This window comes from Rhinolophus ferrumequinum, chromosome 11 (genome assembly GCF_004115265.2).
Source record: "Rhinolophus ferrumequinum isolate MPI-CBG mRhiFer1 chromosome 11, mRhiFer1_v1.p, whole genome shotgun sequence".
In the NCBI taxonomy this organism is placed as follows: domain Eukaryota; kingdom Metazoa; phylum Chordata; class Mammalia; order Chiroptera; family Rhinolophidae; genus Rhinolophus; species Rhinolophus ferrumequinum.
In genome coordinates this window covers 60,776,999-60,796,368 of record NC_046294.1, presented here as the reverse complement: position 1 = coordinate 60,796,368, position 19,370 = coordinate 60,776,999, and the positions used below count along the sequence as shown (strand labels likewise).

Genomic DNA, 19,370 nt, shown 5'->3' with positions numbered 1-19,370 from the left:
TGACTGTCTTATATTTAGTCTGGGCTAGCCACACATTAAAAGCACTTTGTTTCAATATTAAATGCACAGGTTTTTAAAACAAGGATACATTTCCCAAAGAAACAATTTTGTAAAGTAGGCTGAAGATCCTAGGCTAACTCACAAATCCTATTAAACCCATAATGAATTTACCTATAATAATAATTGTACTCTGTGAAACCTGAGATCTTGAAGAAAGAGAATGGCAAGGCAGAAATAAGAAGAATGTTTCCTTTCCTTTTTACAACAGAGCTGTCCTTAGAGGTATTTTGAAAGACAAGAATGTTTTGATATCATTATTTATTTTGCCTTCCTAACTTCCCAGTAATCATTGATATTCAAAGTCACTTACTTCAACATTCTTAATCATGAGATATGGGAAGTTAATAGGAAATCCTTATACCTGTATCAACTAGAATTTGTTTTGGCTGCATATATCAGGAAAAAAAACAAAGATTAAACAAGGGAAACGTAATGTACATAGTCCAGAGCTAGTCAGTGGTTCCATGATTAATAGGGACTCGGGCTCTCTCTTTTTTCTCTTCCAAGACCCAGAGCATGTTTTCTGTTCTTAAAGTTACCTTATAGTCCAAGATAACTGCTAGAGCTCTAGCCATCATGTTTATATTCCAGGCAACAGAAGGAAAAAGCAGGTCTCTCCAAGATGAGTCATTTTCCTTTAAGGAATTCTGTGCTTATACCTTATTGGCCAAAACCTAGTCACATGGCAAATCTCACTACAACGGCTACTGGAAAATGTAATATTTTAGCTGTATCCTTTACTACCTCAAATGTAATTGGAGATCTGTTGCTGAGGATAAAGGGGAGGATAAATATTTGCAAGCAATTAGTAATCTCTACCACATTCCTCAAATGTCCAATGCTCCAGATTACTTAACACCTTTCCTACAAACTCAATAAAGCTATCTCAATTCTATTTTTTCAAAAAGTCTAATTGACAGGAATGATCCATCTAGAGCAGTGGTTCTGAACTTCAGCTGTATATTTAGAAGCACTTAGAGTATTTTTTAAAAATCCTGATGCCCCAGCCAATTAAATCAGAACTTCTGTCAGTGAGACCCAGGCCACAGTATTTTCCTAAAATATCTGGAGGGATTCCAGTGCACAACCAAGTTTGAGAAACACTGTCCCAAAAAAATTTTAAAAGAAGACACATAACTTAAATGATGCCAAATTTATCACTTTTCTGCTGTGTAATCAAGTGATATTTAAAACAAACAAACAAACAAAAAACAAAAACAAAAAAACAACAAAAACAAAAAAATCAAACTTGCAAGCCATGAGTAGAGAATAATTTGCGGAGTATTGGCACTTCCCATCCAGTCCAGTTGTTTGCCTTTGGGGTCAGTTTTCCTCTACTACCCACTCTTTTTTTTTTTTAAAACACTATCTTCTCTTCTATAACATTGGAGCATCTGATTCTCTGAAAATCCTTACTTATCTCTAGTAAGTTCAAGGACAGAACAGATGGACCCAGTGTTAGTCATCCTGGGTTACTTTACCTTTCACATACCCCCACGTCCATTTAAGCACTCTGTATTGCTTCCAATAACTCTCAAATCTGCCCACACCTTTATCTCCTCCAAAATCCACACAGCAACCAAAGGAATGTTTAAAACGCACACACAAATCAGCCCCTATCATTTCCTCAGCTCTACATAGATCTCGCAAATGACTTCCTATTGATCTAGGACTCTCTGCCTTGTAAGACCCCCTCCTGCCTACCGCCCTGCCTTGTCTTATGCCACTCATCACACGGTTGTCAGTGCCTCCTTTCTTGCCTTCAGTGCCCCCTCGCTCTTGCCTTCCAATTAATCTCTGTTTGCCAAATCTACTCAATCCCCAAACACAGCCAAACCAATACTTCCAATTGCTAATTCCTGTCGAAGGAAGCCTTTCTTTCTCCCACAGACTGGGTCAGGATCTATGTTACACTTCTTCACCGCCCTTATTGCAGTTGTGATTCTTTAGAAGCCTCCCACCCCACCCCTGAGTATATTTTATGAGTGCAGGAAATGTGTTCTTAATCAGCTTGTTTTCAGAAACTAGAACAGATCCTATCACAGAGTATGCATTGATAATATAAAGATCACTATTTTATGAATGAATATATAAAGAAATGAGTAGTATGAAATTAGAAAGGAGGATTGGAGACAAAGCAAGAGTCATAAGCAGCTGCTTGTCACTTAGGCATAAGTGACCCAAATAAACGTTTCTTCCTTCTTTTTCAATATGTGTCTGTGTGTCTTCAGGTTGTGATTTGATTCCAGTAGAGTATCTTCGCTGGGGTGACCCTGAGCCCATTGCAGCTGTGGTGTTTGCCTGCCTGGGCCTGCTGGCCACCCTGTTTGTTACGGCCGTCTTCATCATTTACCGTGATACACCAGTCGTCAAGTCCTCCAGCAGGGAACTCTGCTACATTATCCTTGCTGGCATCTGCCTGGGCTACTTATGCACCTTCTGCCTCATTGCAAAGCCCCAACAGATTTATTGCTACCTTCAGAGAATCGGCATTGGTCTCTCTCCAGCCATGAGCTATTCAGCCCTTGTAACCAAGACCAACCGTATTGCGAGGATCCTGGCTGGCAGCAAGAAGAAGATCTGTACCAAAAAGCCCCGATTCATGAGTGCCTGTGCCCAGCTAGTGATTGCTTTCATTCTCATATGCATCCAGTTGGGCATCATCGTCGCCCTCTTTATAATGGAGCCTCCCGATATAATGCACGACTATCCCAGCATTCGGGAAGTCTACCTGATTTGCAATACCACCAACCTCGGAGTGGTCACTCCTCTTGGATACAATGGATTGCTAATTTTGAGCTGTACCTTCTATGCTTTCAAGACCAGAAATGTCCCAGCAAACTTCAATGAGGCCAAGTATATCGCCTTTACCATGTACACCACCTGCATTATATGGCTGGCCTTTGTGCCCATCTACTTTGGCAGCAACTACAAAATCATCACCATGTGCTTCTCAGTCAGCCTGAGCGCCACCGTGGCTCTGGGCTGCATGTTTGTGCCGAAGGTGTACATCATCCTGGCCAAACCCGAGAGAAACGTCCGCAGCGCCTTCACCACATCCACCGTGGTGCGCATGCACGTGGGGGACGGCAAGTCATCCTCCGCCGCCAGCAGATCCAGCAGCCTAGTCAACCTATGGAAGAGGAGAGGCTCCTCTGGGGAAACCCTAAGGTAAAAGCCGTGGGGGCACCGTGGGGGCACTGGTCCCTATTGCTGAGGCAGTGCCATGTGCTACCTGGCTCTTTTAAATCGAAAGCATCTGAGTGAATGAGACTACGGGAGGCAGGGTGCTGAGCAAGAAGCTTTGGGCATTTTCACGCAGGGCTTGTGGGGTTAATTGGATGTGGACCCAGTGCCTTATTAAGCCAGAGACAAAGAAGTTGAGATCGCTGATAAAGCAGAGTTACAGCGAAAGGGGAGTGAGGTCAGGAGGGTAGGGAGAGCACAGCTAAGTCAGAGCCAAGGCAAGGCCCTCCCAGGTCCTGAGAGGACAGAGATACATTGTGGACTAAATTCTAATTCACCAGAAAAGAGCAGAGAAAATTAGTGCTAACAAAGGTCATGATGAGAGCAAAATACCAAGAGCATTACACATCTGACTGCACTTGCATGTGCCTGAACCTTTTTCAAACCCAGAAGAGCTCTTGATGGCCCATCCCATAGAGGAATGTAGAATTTATATCTTAGTCCTTAATGGACAACTTGAACTCAGAGAAATGTCTAAGTAGCTGAAAGGAACAACACAAAATGGCTTTGCATATAATCTTCCTAAACAATAGCCAGTTTCCCACTGTCTCTGTTGTACATCCCACCCCACCAAGCTCAGTATCACAGGAGTAGTTATTGGGCAGTTTCCATCTGAAAGGAATCTGAATCCAGCAGCCAATGATCCCCCCCCCCGCACCCCCACCGCCGTGAGAGACTTCCTTGTGTGATAAATGCTCCTTAAGGTAGTTTAAAAGGCAATGAGATCATCTTACCAATGGCTTGGGAACAAATTTGGAGGTATTAAAAAGGCTACAAAGGTTGTTGAATTGGGAATATGGATCTCCTCTCTTTAAGAAGCACATAGCAAAAGAGCTAGTCAGGACATAATCTGCTAACTCTACAGAAATTTGACAATTTTCTTAAAATCTAGATAAATAAATGGAAGATAAATATCTTTCGAACGGAAGATAAATAGCTAAATAATATTACTTGAACAACTCTCTTACACCATTATTTAGCCTGCATGAAAAGTCTTATTTTTCTATCGGCTCTAATTCTTCAAAAACTGAATGAGGGTGACGGTGAACATACTTTCTCTGCTGAGGGTTGAAAAGAACTCACAAAATACTTGGAGTTTATCGACATGGCCCAATTCGTTCGCATTATTACCTTGTAGCCTTGCCACTTTCAATCCTTTTCTAATTCCTATATGCCTCTCATCTCTTTCCATGGACTTTGTGCAAGATAGTCAACTAAATTGCAAACCTCAGGGAAAACAACCATATCTTCGACTTCTTCAATACATCCTGGAGGTGTCATGGTATATACACAGAAGGCCTTCCGTAGCTCCAACATGCTGGCGTATTTTCCATCCGCCTTCCTGACTCCTCTCTAAAACATTCTTTATTGGAAATTTCTGCAAGATCAGCCTTTTATTTTGTCTAAGGAAATTTATTCTTTCAAATTTACTTCATTAGCCTTTCTTTCAACTCTTTCTGTAAATAAAATTTTACTTGGCATCCTGATAGATAAAACAAACAGGTTGCAGGAGGAACAGAACTGTGAGTCTGGCCTAAGCTCCCCAAAAACTCAGTTGGGCCAGCTCCTGAGAGAGACAGAATGAAGCGATGGTGAAGAGTACTGGCTTTGTGGCCAGGTTCTCCTGAGTTTGAACACTGGCACTGCCATCTCCTCTCTTTGAGCCTTACTTTCTCCCAAATTGAAATCATATCACCTACCTCATAGGATTGTAAAGAATGAAAGAAAGAATATGGGTAAAGTCCAGGCACACAGTAGATGCTTTATTGAAGGTAGCAGCGTGCAGACCCAGACAGCACTGGGATTGAATTCTGGTAGCATCACTTACTAGGTGTGTAACTATAGGCAAATCACTTAACTTTTCTCTGCCTTGATTTCCTCCTCTGATGAATGGAGATAATGAAATACATACTTCATCCAGTGGTTGTGAGACTAAATTAGTTAATATGTGTCAAATGTATGCCATATAGTAAACACTTATTAAGTGTTTGTTATTAACCACGTTAACAATTGTCAGTCTTCTTCCACATCTGAAAATCTCTGTCAGCTATGCAACCAGGATGATCTTAATAACAAAGAAAGCCTCATAAAAGGCAGTACAGATCTATAAACATATGGATTATACAGGCTGGGCTTTCCAGGGCACCCCCATCTTTACATTCATTGTTCAACTCCTTGACACACTGTAGAGGATATCCTTTGTCCCAATTTAAGCAGGGTAATCTCCTTGAGGTTGAGGGCCTTATGTATGTTTCTCATCACTGTGCCTCCAGTGTCTGAAAGTACCAAGAAGGGTGCTTGGCAAATAGAAGACACTCAGTGATCATTTGTATATTTGTTGAACGAATGGATTTGGGAAGGTAGTGATGTGGTAGGGATTTTTTTTCTTATCTGCAAGTGTGCATACTACCACCCTCTAGTGGTTTTACTTTTATAAAATGAAGCCTACAGTGGTCTGTATTACCAGTGTCCCCTGCACTCCTGTTTCTGCTAAAGAATCAGGTCATTGATCCCATTCGTTCATCTCATGTTTTGCTATAATTCTAATGCTCCACTAGTAACATTAGATTACTATTTTCAACTGTGTTGTTTTTACTTGAGTAAACCAAAGGGCAATAAAAACAATAAAATGCACTGATTGTGCCGATAGAAAACAGAAATTCTCAAGATTTTTGGCACTATTTTAACTTGGTTTCCCTACAGGGGAACGTATGTCTTGATGACTGAATTTTGTAGTCAGTACATTTGAATATTAGACTATCAAAGGAAGTAAGAAGGGATCTTTGGCAATCGTTGGGTTTTCTATATGCAATCTTGGCAAATCCAGGTCTGTCTGTGTGATCATGTAGTTATAGCTGAGGCAGGCTATAGTCAGGTCATGGAGAGATTTCTGTTATGCCATAAACCAGGATATTCAGGCTGGAACCTGCTTTTGCTATGGAGAAGAAAGGCCAGAGAAAACTATTATACCCTTGCATCACATACATACCATACCTCCTCCCTCTTTTAAGCTACAATCCTAAGAAATAAATTAGATCCAAACTAAAATGCCTTTCCTCTATGCCTCCCATGAGTTCTCAAATTAAGTATTTCTTCTCTGTGATGCCAAATCAAGATGATCAGAACACTAACATAGTATTTATCACATTGTCAGACATAACTGGTTATGTATGGACTTACCTCCCTTTTTAGTTCATGGTTTTATAAAGACCAGTGTGTATCACATTGCCTGTCACACTGGGGCCTAGATACTGGCTGAAAAAGAAATTGGGTGCTTCTAACACTTTCACATTTTATTCTAAATTACCTCCATTAGTTATGCTTCTCCAGCTTGAATTCTGTAATATGCCAATGAGCCCATCTACTGGGATCTAGAGTGCTGTGTAAATTTGAACAAGGTCCTTCAGTCCATTTCCTCCACTGCAAAATGGCAAATTAAATAAGCCCTGTTGTGAGTAGTAAATGAAGTGATACATGTTAAATGCTTAGTATCAGCATACAGGAAGCTACTTCAATAAGTAGTACTTCTCAATAAGTAGTAGATGAAATTTTTAGAAATGTGTGCAGCTGCAAGTAAGATTAAGCTTGATTTTCAGACGCCTATATGATTTGTTTAGGTTTCATTTTCCCCATGTCACAAGAAATATGCAGGTAGACTGCTCTTGGTAGTCCCCCAAAGCTCAGGATGCCAGAGCTAGCATCTCTGCCACTCTGTACCCCTTTTATTAATGGTTAGTCATGGCTGTCATGGCTCCATGCATTGTGTCATTTTATTAGGGACAACAAAAGTCTTCTCAGAGTCCCATAAAAATTGCCTTTGTGTCTCATTCGCCAAAATTGTCTCATATAGCTATCCCTAGCTGCATGAGTTTAAGAAAGTGTGTATTTAGCTTTTATAATGTGCATAATGGAAGGGGTGGTGTCAAGTGTGTATTGGATAAACCAATAAATAGTGTCTACCATGGAAAGTGGCAGTGCCTAGTGCCTAACAGTAGTCATGGTAATAGTAACAGAATTGTCTAGTGGTTACAAAATACTGAAGGTGGAAGCAATAATCATTCCCATTTTTCAGAGATAGAATTTGAGGTCCAGCATGGTTAGACTTGCCCATAGTCTCATGACTAGTACGTTATGAAGCAGTTTTTAAATCAGATCTTAACTTTGTGCGATTTGAGCTAAGTATTTCCAAGAATGTATTCTTTGAAAAGCTAGTCTCCAAATTGCTCCATGAAAAAAAAAGTTATTTTGTCAAACAAGTTTGAAAAAACTCTGACTACTCCATCCTTTTATTGGAGATAAACACTAAGAAGTCTTTCAGTGTAAAAGCCAATCATTCATCTGTTCATTTTTTTCAATCTTTTCTCAAACTTTTTGAACATAGGACTATTTTTTTCAAGTAACTCTCTTGACATTCTGGAGAATTGATACTACTGTATTTCACCAAAAATAAGACCCAGTCGGACAATCAGCTCTAATGCGTCTTTTGGAGCAAAAATTAATACAAGACCCAGTCTTATTTCACTATAATTAAAGACTGGGTCTTTAATATAATATAACACAATTAATATAATATAATATAATATAATATAATATAATATAATATAACATAACATAACGTAATACTGGGTCTTATATTAATTTTTGCTCCAAAAAACACGTTAGAGCTGATCGTCCAGCTAGGTCTTATTTTCGGTGAAACAGGGCACAAAGGGCACTTTAGAAAACACCATCACAGTCAAAAAAGAGGACATGTTTCTGAGATCGGAAGAGTAAATCATATCATCAGTTAGAAGGGTACCAGAAAGAGGCAATTTCAACTTCCGGTCATGGAGAGAGATCACTTTTGTTTTCTGAACACCTAAGGGAAGAATAGAGCTACTTCTAACAGAGCTAGCAGTTTTCTGGAAACTTAAAGAGGTTCAACCTAGAACACAAAAAGAAAAGTACCCAGAGTCAGTCATTCAGTTCACTGAAATAGCAAGGGGAGATTTTTATTTAAAAGAGAGTGAGTCACTATAGATTTTTTTATATAGAAACGTACCATTTATGCCATCAATGTATAGAGGTCCCTGTGATTAACATTTTGGTTCTAAACACTAATTTCTAGCACAACACAGTGAAGCATCAAATCACTGTCAAGCAGATAATGCCAGGCTTCTGTTTAAGGCCTTCACATCAGTTGCAAATTGACAAATGAACACAAAACCAGTTCTGACCTAAATAAAGCATTGAATGTGATGAGTCTAAAGTTCTGGCTCTACAAGAGTAAGAATTTCCAGGATCATGGTGCTGAGGTTCTAAGACGCAGTGAGCTTTTCATTTCTAAATTCATGACAGAGGCCTATATATGAGGTATGCTAAAAAATTACAGTGAATGTTTAAAAAAATGTATTACTGTAAAAGACACATTGCCGTTAGTCCCCCTCAAACACACTTATCCCATAGTTCTTGCCACTTTCTGAAGCTGTTCTGGAAGTCCTCTTTTGTCAGTGTGTGTAGTTGGTATAAGGGAAAGGATTCTAAGCCTGGAAGCTTTCATTGCCATTAAAATAAAGACACATTCCTTTATGGGGAATGTCCCTTCCATTTGCCACTGCAGATCCACAATCATCTCTTCTCTATCCACCCAGTGCCCTGAGAGACACGACACGTGGCCTGCATCAGTGGGCTCCTTTGCCTTTGGATGCAATCGGATTCAGGCAGAGGGAGGCACCAGCCAGAAGGTGGAGGGAGGCAGGAGAGTGAGGTCAGGTTATTTGTTCCTCTGGTGGTGGGCTTCCTTTCTGCAGGGTTATTTTGAACTGGCTGCATCCTTTCCCAAGACTCCTGTCCTTTTTCCACAGCCCTCGCTATCTCTGGGTCTCTGTAAGGTCACTGCTCCCTCCCCTTGCTCCTGCACTTCAGGGCTGGTAACTAGGTCCCGCCGTTACTACCGTGTTTCTCCAAAAATAAGACCTAACTGGAAAATGAGCCCTAGCATGATTTTTCAGGATGGCATCCCCTGAGCATAAGACCCAATGCATCTTTTTGAGCAAACCATAATAGAAGCAATGTGTGACACGGAACCTTTCCATTGTGATAAAAAATATGGTGAGTGCTGCTGTGAAGTGCCATCCAATGGAAAGCAGGATCTTCAATACGTGAAGCAGCATGTTAGTAATAGTGTGTGACAAGTTTCAACTTGTTCGGTGCAGTCAGTGGAGTGTGAGCTATGGGTGAGAGAAGGTACGTTTTAAAGTGTGCCATAAATCATTCTCCATCGTGACAACACTCCTTGTCACACATTGCTTCTGGTCCATGGCAGTTTCTGTCAAATAAAAACGTTGTGGTGTGTCCTCATTCACTTTATTCACTGGATCTAGTACCATGTGACTTCTGGCTCTTCCCCAAAGTCAAAATGATTCAGGACATCGAGGCAGCCACGACAGTGCAACTAAAGACACTCACGAAAGAGGACTTCCAGAACTGCTTCAGAAAGTGGCAAGAACGATGGGATAAGTGTGTTTGAAGTGAGTGGGAGTATTTTGAGGGGGATTAATGGCAATGTGTCTTTTGTTGTAATTTTTTTTTCCCATTTAAACACTCCCTGTATTGTTTGATCACACATCTTAGCTCTCGATCATAAATTTTCTCAGAAGGTAAAGCTCTCTCTGGGGATTCTAGTGGCAGAAACATTAATGTTGCTTCCACCTTAATTTTCGAAACTACCATTTGCCACTTTTCTTTTAATTAACTAATTAACTTTGCTTTAATGAACATGTTATGAGGGCCCACTTAGGCTGGCTGCTAAAGCAACTGCTAGTCCTTTCACACCCATTGCCCAAATTACAATTTACCTGGAAAATTGGTTCTCTTGTGTGCATCCCAATATAACCCAACTATTTTCAGAGCCTTGACAATTTCCAATTGTTTAGATTTCATTAAGGGGTTATTAGTCTGTGTGAAGTGATGTTCGTGCTATTTCTCCCTCCTTAGACTTTTCTGCCTGTTCCTACTGTCTCTCCAGATGCTTTCTACCTTCCAAGTCCCGGGTTCTTTATGAAACCCTAACAGATTAAGCCTTCTCACCGCCTTTCCCTCATCTGGACTCAGAACATGTGTTACGCATGCGTGTAGCACACATTCCTCACGTGTTCTTCATTTATTATTTATTCACAACCATTTACTGCGAACTGCGCATTGCCAGGCACTGTGCTCAGCCCTGGGGATGTAGAGGTGGTTTTACATATATATATATGCAGTATTTTCACGACTATCTACTACTGTTGTAAAAGTATTCCTATCTCCCTTGATGCTTAGCACAGCGTCTGACATAGCGCAGCACTCAGTGGTGGATGGATTATGAATCCAGTGGGCAGCAGCTCTTAGGGATCACACTACCATCACAATGAGAAGACGACTCACTCACTTTGTTGAATTGATTGCCCAGATTTTATCTGATAATGACAATCCCCAAGATCATGGGGATCTAATGATAACTACAAAAGAGTCTTTGAGGAGCTCTCAGTCTCCCAAAACAGAACTGGAAACAGATAAGATCAATAAAGTAATACAGTGCCATGGTGGGGGTCTACAGAGCAACACAGGGGTCCAAAGGTAGAAACAGTAAATTCTACATGTTGGGAATTAGAAAAACCTTCCAAAGGAACCAGTACAAACAAGAGAAACTATGTAAATATTTTAATCCCTGCTTAGACGTCTTTGGGGTTCTCAGCTGGCTAAGATAGGATAGAGCCAAACTTTCTTTGCCTGGCATGAAAGGCCCATGGTGGTATGAATCCTTCCCCTATGGCCAGCTTGGCATTTAGTCACTTCCTGACTTTCCATATTGACCCACTCACAATTTTCTTGCTCTTAGGCCTCTATCAAGGCATCTGTTTTGGTATAAAATACACCTGCCCCATCCACCTTCAAGTCTTACTTGCCAACGCATACTCATCTTCCCTTCTCCTGGAAAGCCTGTTCTCACCTCTCCGACTTCATTAGGTCCCCCTCCTTATGATCCAAATGAGCCCTGTGCTCCTCCCTATAGAGCATTTATCATCCTGTGGTACAATTACCTGTTTATGTGTAAGGCTCCCTTACACACATGCATGCATACACACACACTCATGCACACCATACTGTGAACTTATGAAGCACAGAGACCATGTCTTATTCATTTTCTGTGCCCCTGGCACATAGCTTCTTGTCAGGCACATAGTGAATACTCAGAAATGTTCGTTAAGTAAATGATGGATGGATGGATGGATGGATGGATGGATGGATGGATGGATGGATGGATGGTGATATTTGAGCTACATTGGCATCTGCCAGGGAACATTCAAGGGCTGAGGATAGTGAATAATTAATTATATTTATTGAGCACTTGCTATGGGCCTGGCATTTCTCTAAGCCACTTACATATTAATTCTTTTAATCCTCAAAACAATCCTCATTTTACATATGAGGAAGCTAAGGTAAAAGCGGAGGCTAACTTACTGGATCAAGCCCATACAGAGAATAAGTAGAAGGGGCAGATTATAAAATCAGGCTGTTTTTGGAGCCCATGCAGGTAAGCATTAAACAGTGTTCCCCATCCCGGCTCTTAATGCACTGTAGCCTGAACTGAGAAAAACTGGGATTGAATGGGTGTGCAGTGAATTTCTCTGAAACTCCCCCAAGGAATTTTCCTGAAAACTGCTCCATGGACCTGTATTGCATCATACTTCCTCGATGTGGCCACACCTTCAGCTGAGCCTGGTTTTATTTGCCTTTTTTTTTTCTGCATGAATAGAATATACAGAAGCCTCTGATTCAAAATTTGAACTTTAAAGACTGCCTGAAATTTTTTTTAGTGGTTATTTTTAAATATCTATGTAGATTTTGTTTGTAAGGAAAAAGTCTGACTGACTAATATTTGCTACTTAAAATATTTATTATACTTAATATCATTTTATTGTAACTAGGAATTAACGAGGATTTGCACTATTTTCCGGTATAATTCTACATCTTTTTTTTTTTTTTTTGATATGCCTAATCTCATATAAAAGCTCATGAAATAGGCAAGGAATCCTGATGTTCCCCACCTTGGTCCAGTCCAATTTAATTCCAACCAGTGTTTTTAAAGTAATCATTATATACTGGATACACTGCTGATTTCTAGGAGTATAAAGATAAACGAAACACAAAACCTACCCTTAGGAGCAGTTCACAGAGTGGTGGAGAACACCAAAACATACAAATCATTGACTCTTGTCGTCTGTGAAGTAATAAAGGAGAGAATGCGCAGGCAAGTCAGAGGTCACTAAAGAAGCTATTTTGTCCAATCTGGAGGCTCCGCGAAGGCTTACTGGAAGGGTGAAACCTAAGTTGACCCCAAAGGATTATGAAGTGAGCTAGGTCAAAACCATGGGTGGATAACTGTGTTCTGGGGAAAACATTAACAAGAGCCCAGAGATATTAAACAACATGGTGCATGCAGGAAATTATAGCATGTAAAATGTGTGTCCACAAGTGACAGGAAACAGGCTGTGGAAGCTGATAGGGAAGAGGTTTAGCCTGAGGATCTGTCAGCCCACCACTTTCCATCTCCCTGGATTTCCTTTCAGTAGTCACTTCTCTCTGTTTAACCACACCCCCCCGTTAGACATTCGATTTCCTTATATTCATGCCCACCCCCCAACACCAACTTGATGCCTCCCAGCCTTCCCCAACCAAAACTTTATGTCTTCACCTTTTCTCTCTGCTAGAGTATAGATAAATTAATTTGTGCTATTACAATAATGATTATTAGTGATTGGCTTCATCCTTTATGCAGTAAACACTTATCCGGCAACTACTTTATTATAGAGACTGTGCTAAGTACTTTCATATATATGCACAAGACATGATGAAAAACTATGGTGAATGTTTAAATTAAATATATATATATATATATATATATATATATATATATATATATATATATATACATTACAGTAAAAGATACATTGCCATTAGTCCCCCTCAAAATACTCCCCTTCGCTTCAAAGACACTTATCCCATCGTTCTTGCCACTTTCTGAAGCAGTTCTGGAAGTCCTTTTTTGTGAGTGTCTTTAAGAGCATTTTAAAAATGTTGTGTGTAGAAAACGGCCTGAGAAATGGGCAAAAGGTTTCATCCACCATCATGACAATGCGCCGTGTCACACATCCCTTCTGGTACAGCAATTTCTGTCAAATACAAACATTACAGTGTGTCCTCATCCACCTTATTCACTGGATCTGGCACTGTGCAACGTCTGGCTCTTCCCCAAAATCAAAACGACCGTGAAAGGTAAATGCTTTGATTCGATTCAGGACATTCAGGCAGCCATGACAGTGCAACTAAAGACACTCATGAAAGAGGACTTCCAGAACTGCTTCAGAAAGTGGCAGGAATGATGGGATAGGTGTGTTTGAAGTGAGGGGGAGTATTTTGAGGGAGATTAATGGCAATGTGTCTTTTACTATAATAATTTTTTTATTTAAACATTCACTGTATTTGTTGATCACACCTCATATATATAATCTCATTGGATCTTCACATAGTATTTTATAATAGGAAGTAGTATTTCTATCCCCAGATATAACCTCCATCCCCTAACTAACAAATAACATTATCCCCAGATAAGAATAATAACTGAGGTATGTAATAAAGCCCTTTATTTGATGCTTATTTAGTAAGTGGTAGAACCAAAATTTGGAATTCAAACCCAAGTCTATATCTCTTCAAAGCACTTTTTCATTCTGATATTGCCTTTCTGATGGATTCATTTTCTCAACCATGTATCTCATTTTGTTGCTGTTGTTCATAAACAAGGTCATTGTGAATGTATTTCTGCCACGTAAAATATTCATATTTTGATTCTGATTTTTACTCCAGTGAAATAACCCTCAAGGTGACATTTTTTTTTTTTTTTTTGTATAGCGGCAGATCAGTCAAGGTGACATCATGGAAGAAGGTAGCCTGTTAATGCCTCTCATAACTTGACAGAAGTAGTGTGGTGAGCCTTTTCAGCAAAGGCATGGATTCCAATCCTGACTCTGCTACTTACAAGCAGGAGCCTTAAGCAAAGCACTTAACTCTCAGAGCCTCTGGAAAATGAGGACGGGATAATATTCATCACATTCTGTGTTATGTTCACAGAGTATGTCCCACAGTCTTGTTCATGAAATGGGAGTTTCCGTTTTTCTAATCATGGAATCAACTCAGTTCATGTCTACCCAAACTAGAGCCCTGCTGACATAATATAAAGAGGTTCCATGACATCATCCTTGAGGGAAGCTACTGAAACGGGAGTACTTGACTCTGGGAATCTGGCCTGAATTACTAGTAAATATTGCTATATGCTGGGGCCCAGCTGCCCTCCAAATTTGCATTCTATTCTTAGGTGATAGGTTAAGAAGTTTCTGTTAAAGTGCTTTTTTTTGAAGTCAGGTTTTCCACAGAGTTTGAAGTTGATTTGTAGGTGTTAGCCATTTTTCTCATTCACCTTGCTTGGCAATGCACTTATATTTCATGAAAGAAAAAAAAAATTTGACTTTTCACTTGGCCTGGGACATATGGATCCGTTTTACCTAACGTTCAGAAACTAAATAACAAATCACAGTGGTAAATTTTATACATAAGATAATATCAAGCTCTCTTGGTGAGGCACACATGTGCTCACATTGTTCACTTATGTTTAGCCAAAAAACAAAAACAAACAAACAAACAGACAGTTGAAGGAAATCGTCACAACAGCCCTCATGGCACTAGCCTGCTGCCCCGCCTTGTTCTCAGGCAGCACAACAGCACGCGCCACATGATAGGAGCTGCTAGAGAACTTGACTCGCCTTCTGCTGAGTTAAAATGGCACCAACAAAAATGCCAACCCATAATGCTGTTTTCTCTACTTTGTTATTCACGTGGCTTTTTTAGCTAGGGAAAGAAGTAGAGACCATAACTTGGTAAGCGAACATAGATCTGTCACTGACTGTGCTCATCCAAACAGATAATAACTGGAAAGGAAAGCCTGATGAACCTTATGAAGCTCCCAGGGAAGAAAAGGATAATTACCATCAGCATTTGTTAAATGAGTCCCATTCATGGGGGAGGCACTGTACTATGTATATTACATATTAGCATCTTATGGAATAAAGCTCCCTAACCCATCTGGAGCTCAAATAAATTACCCTAGCCTGCCCACAACACTCCCTGAAAGACATAGGCTATCTTGGCTCAGGCTGAGGGAAAGGAGACTTGGGTCTTCTCCACACAAAGCTTTAATGAGATTCCATGACATTCTACAAGATTTTACTCTGGTTCTCTCTGTCTCTGTGATCACTGAGAGCAGAAACATTTTCTTACTCATCTCTAGGTTGGCTCTGAGCAGCTCAGTAAACGGTTCTTGTGGCAGTGCAGGAGGTAAAAAGGAAATCAAGCCCAGGTGAGCCCTCCTACTTAGGCCCCTCCACGGACGAAAGGCTCCCACTGTGCTACACCAGCCATCTTACCTTTCCCCTATGCTATCTCATGTCCACGTCACTCTGGATCCCACTAGTGTCTTGGTCAGAAGCTGAGCACAGCAGGGCCCGTTGGTGAGAGTCAGGCATACCAGGCAGTGTGTTCTGACTCAGGCAGACACATTATGACATTGCAAAAAAAAAAAAAAAAAAAAAAAGTCACAGCAGGAGCATCTGAGGGAAATGAGAGGGAACTTGAGTTCAGAGTAAACTGTGGACACCTCTTTCAGGGACTTTCCGGCCACTGGATACAGTGTGCAGCCCATTGCCGAAGAAAGGATCAGGGAAAAAGTAGGCCTTTCCCCTCCATGCACAGAGCAAGTGCCTGCCAAGACAGGGGGAAAAAAAAAGAGAGAGAGAACCAAATGTTCTAGCCCAAATGGACTAGCAAGCACTTTTCCCTTTCATTGGTTAACTCCCCAATAAAAATACAAGAAAAAATTGATTTTGACATCCACTCACAAACAGAATTCTAACTTTAGGATTTACTTGTTTTAATCCAAAAGATGTTTGAAATTGTCTGATGGTACTTTAGAAAAATTGAGCAAATTGATTTCAGTGAGAACTTATGAAAACACATTAGCCGAATGCTAATGTGCTGAACTGGAGCTGAGCAGATGCAGACTTCTGCTGTCCTGCCCATTTCTTTCACCTTCAAACTCCAAATCCCTGCATCAAAGCACATGTTATCTAATTTCCCCTTGAACATTTCCAGAGGCTTCTGTTTAATTCCATGTTTCCCCGAAAATAAGACCTAGCCGGATCATCAGCTTTAAAGCATCTTTGGAGCAAAAATTAATATAAGACACGATATTATATTATATTATATATAAAACCTGGTCTTATATTGTAGTAAAATAAGATCAGGTCTTATACTAATTTTTGCTCCAAAAGACTCATTAGAGCTAATGATCTAGCTAGGTCTTATTTTGGGGGAAACACAGTTGTATTCACTGTGCAGACACTGCTTTGAGACTGCATCTCCAGGGAGAATAGTGCCAGACAGAGAGCAAGTTGTGGGCTGAAAGGAGCAGACAGCCTTTAAACTCCAGGGCATTTCTAACTATCCTTCGTGATGCTTGTGAAGGACCAGATTCTATGTGTCAACTGTTCACAGACTTTCCCTTTCCTTTCTCTTTTCCTTGCCCCCACAGCCCTCATCCCCACCCCCAGCAGTGGACTAGGTTCCTCTCCTGGCCACTAGGTGGCAGGCCGGGTTCTCTGGGCAGCTCCAGTGGGGGAGAGCATTTCTGCACAAGATACACTCAGCTTGTGTAGCAATGATAGAGGACTGCCACAGTGGGCTTGTACAGAGAGCCTGTCGCAAGCAGCCGGAAGCAAACTTTTGCAAAAGCAGTACTAACAATACATGCACTGATTCCCGGATATAACAAGTGAAGAAGATTCCTAATACAAACTTGTTGGTTTTCTCATCATCACTGATACATTTCCATACCTATAAAAATGGTGTAACATACAAAAGATAGAAAAAAATAAAAACATTATTTCACAGAACATTGAGGTTAGAGTTTTAGAAGATACATATTATTCTCACACTTCGTAGAGGAGCTTCGCCTAAATATTCTCCTACCACTCACTTTGCCACCAGAAATGCCTTTCAAATTTGACAGGTCATGCTTCCAATGTTTATTCTCCATGAATCAAAGTGACTACCATTAAGATTTCCCATATATTCGGGATGCAGTCTGTGCCCAAGCATACTATTTATTTAACCCAATTTTTGCTTACAACAATCCTCAGAAGTTTTGTTACGCCCATTATACTGATAAAGATACTAAAGGTTGGAGAGAGGAAGACACTTGCCCAAAGTAGCGAGTGGCTAAATCAGGGTTTGAACTCAACTGTTGCACTTATGAAGTTTAGCCCTAAAATGCACTTAGTTTAAGGCTTTCTCTAAAGCTTGATCTTCTGAATGGGAAGCCAATCTGCTCTGTCACATGTTTAATCACACCATTTCTGGAGGGGAACAAAGCATGGTGAAGAGTCAGGGAGGCTTTTAGGTCAGTGAAAACAAATGAGTCAGAGTCTGCAGCATTTTTCCACCTGAGTGCTCCATGCAAGTAAGACAGGGTTGGGGTCTTTTAGTGGGAGGTGGACGAGAAAGGACACTGGGATGGAGACAGGCAGTCACTGCTACTGGATTTAAAATCAAGTTTTTAGACATTCTAGCCAAACGTTTCAACAGGCAGAACCTACAGAAGAGAAGGCAGAGTAGAAAGAGGGTGATGAGAATGGTGATGTTGATGATGACATCTAACTTTTATCGAGCATTTATAATGTGACAGGCACTATTGTCTGTGCCTCATAAACATTCATGAAATCTTTCAACAACCCTATGCGGAAGGTAACATTAATATACCATTTTATCAAGGAGGGAAGGAGACACAGTGAGGTTAAGCAAATTGCCCAGGGACAGATAGCTGGAAAGGATTGGATCTTGAATTCTAATCCAAGCAGTTTGGCTCTAGAGTCAATGGCCTTAGGTGCCAGACAGTATAAACACTGAGACTGTATTTGAATGGGTAGTAAAGAGTATGAAGGACTCAACAAAAGGTCAGGATTAAGAAAGACATTTGAGAAAGTGCCATCGTTGCTGAAATTTGCTTTAGGTTGGATATCCTCATATGTAACACCCTTGAGAAACTAGATGATTATCCACGGCCCCATTTTCTTTTGTGAACCCTTTCCCTTACCACTTGCTTTTCTGTGAAACTTTAAGTCGCTATCTAGAGTACTCTGCTAAGTTATAATCTTGTTGGAGCCCAGAGCCAGTCTGGTTTGGTCATCGAAGCAAGTATACCCAAGGACATTTCAGTTTCTTGGCTGAGATGTCTGCATAACGCAGGCAACACTGACTTGAACTAAATTGGTACAAACAATGAGATATGCTTCCTAATGACAGACTCAGCTTAAGTACATGGTTTCATTTTTATCAGTTATGATTTTTTGTGTGATTTATTTCATTTCCTTTCTTCAAATGAAGACTATTTCTAAAGTTGTTGATTTAAAGTAATATGAGATGTTGGAAGTTATCTTTTAAAAGTGGTCGGGTACAGTTGAAATTCACCAGATATTTCTTAAGCACCTACTTCATGCAAGTATTTAAGTCAATTTTCAGAATTAAGTATGTTATGCATCCTGGATAATTTTAACATACGAGACAGATCATTAGAGGAAAATATTATTTTGACCAAGAAATTAAATAATGATTTCGTCATCACTTTTCTAGACATTATCATGGATGCCTCTTCTTCCTCTTACCTTTCCTTTCTGTATAAAAGCTACATTTTCAGCCTAGTTACCCAATCCTAAGTCATCCATGACTCTTCGCTTTCCTTGACCCTTCATATTCAATCAATCTCTTGCTCCATTTATTTTACCTCATATTTTGTATTCTCACTGATATTACCATTAATCAGGACCCCATAACCTACTGTCTGAACTACTCATATAATGTCCTAAATCTCTGTTATCGATGGATGCACCACCCTGTCCCAACAGCTGCCAGAGTGAGGGTCTTTCTCACGTGAAAAGCTG

The 19,370-nt window shown here is 40.3% G+C and overlaps 1 protein-coding gene across 3 annotated transcripts in view; it reads left to right on the top strand.

The window, feature by feature from the left end:
- The window catches only part of GRM5 (glutamate metabotropic receptor 5), a 454,770-nt gene that overhangs the window by 392,187 nt on the left and 43,213 nt on the right, over positions 1-19,370 (top strand). For all 3 annotated transcript variants that reach the window (XM_033121038.1, XM_033121039.1, XM_033121040.1), the window contains exon 8: positions 2,292-3,231. In XM_033121038.1, coding sequence (XP_032976929.1) covers positions 2,292-3,231 — 940 coding nt within the window. The remainder of the gene's footprint in view (positions 1-2,291; positions 3,232-19,370) is intronic.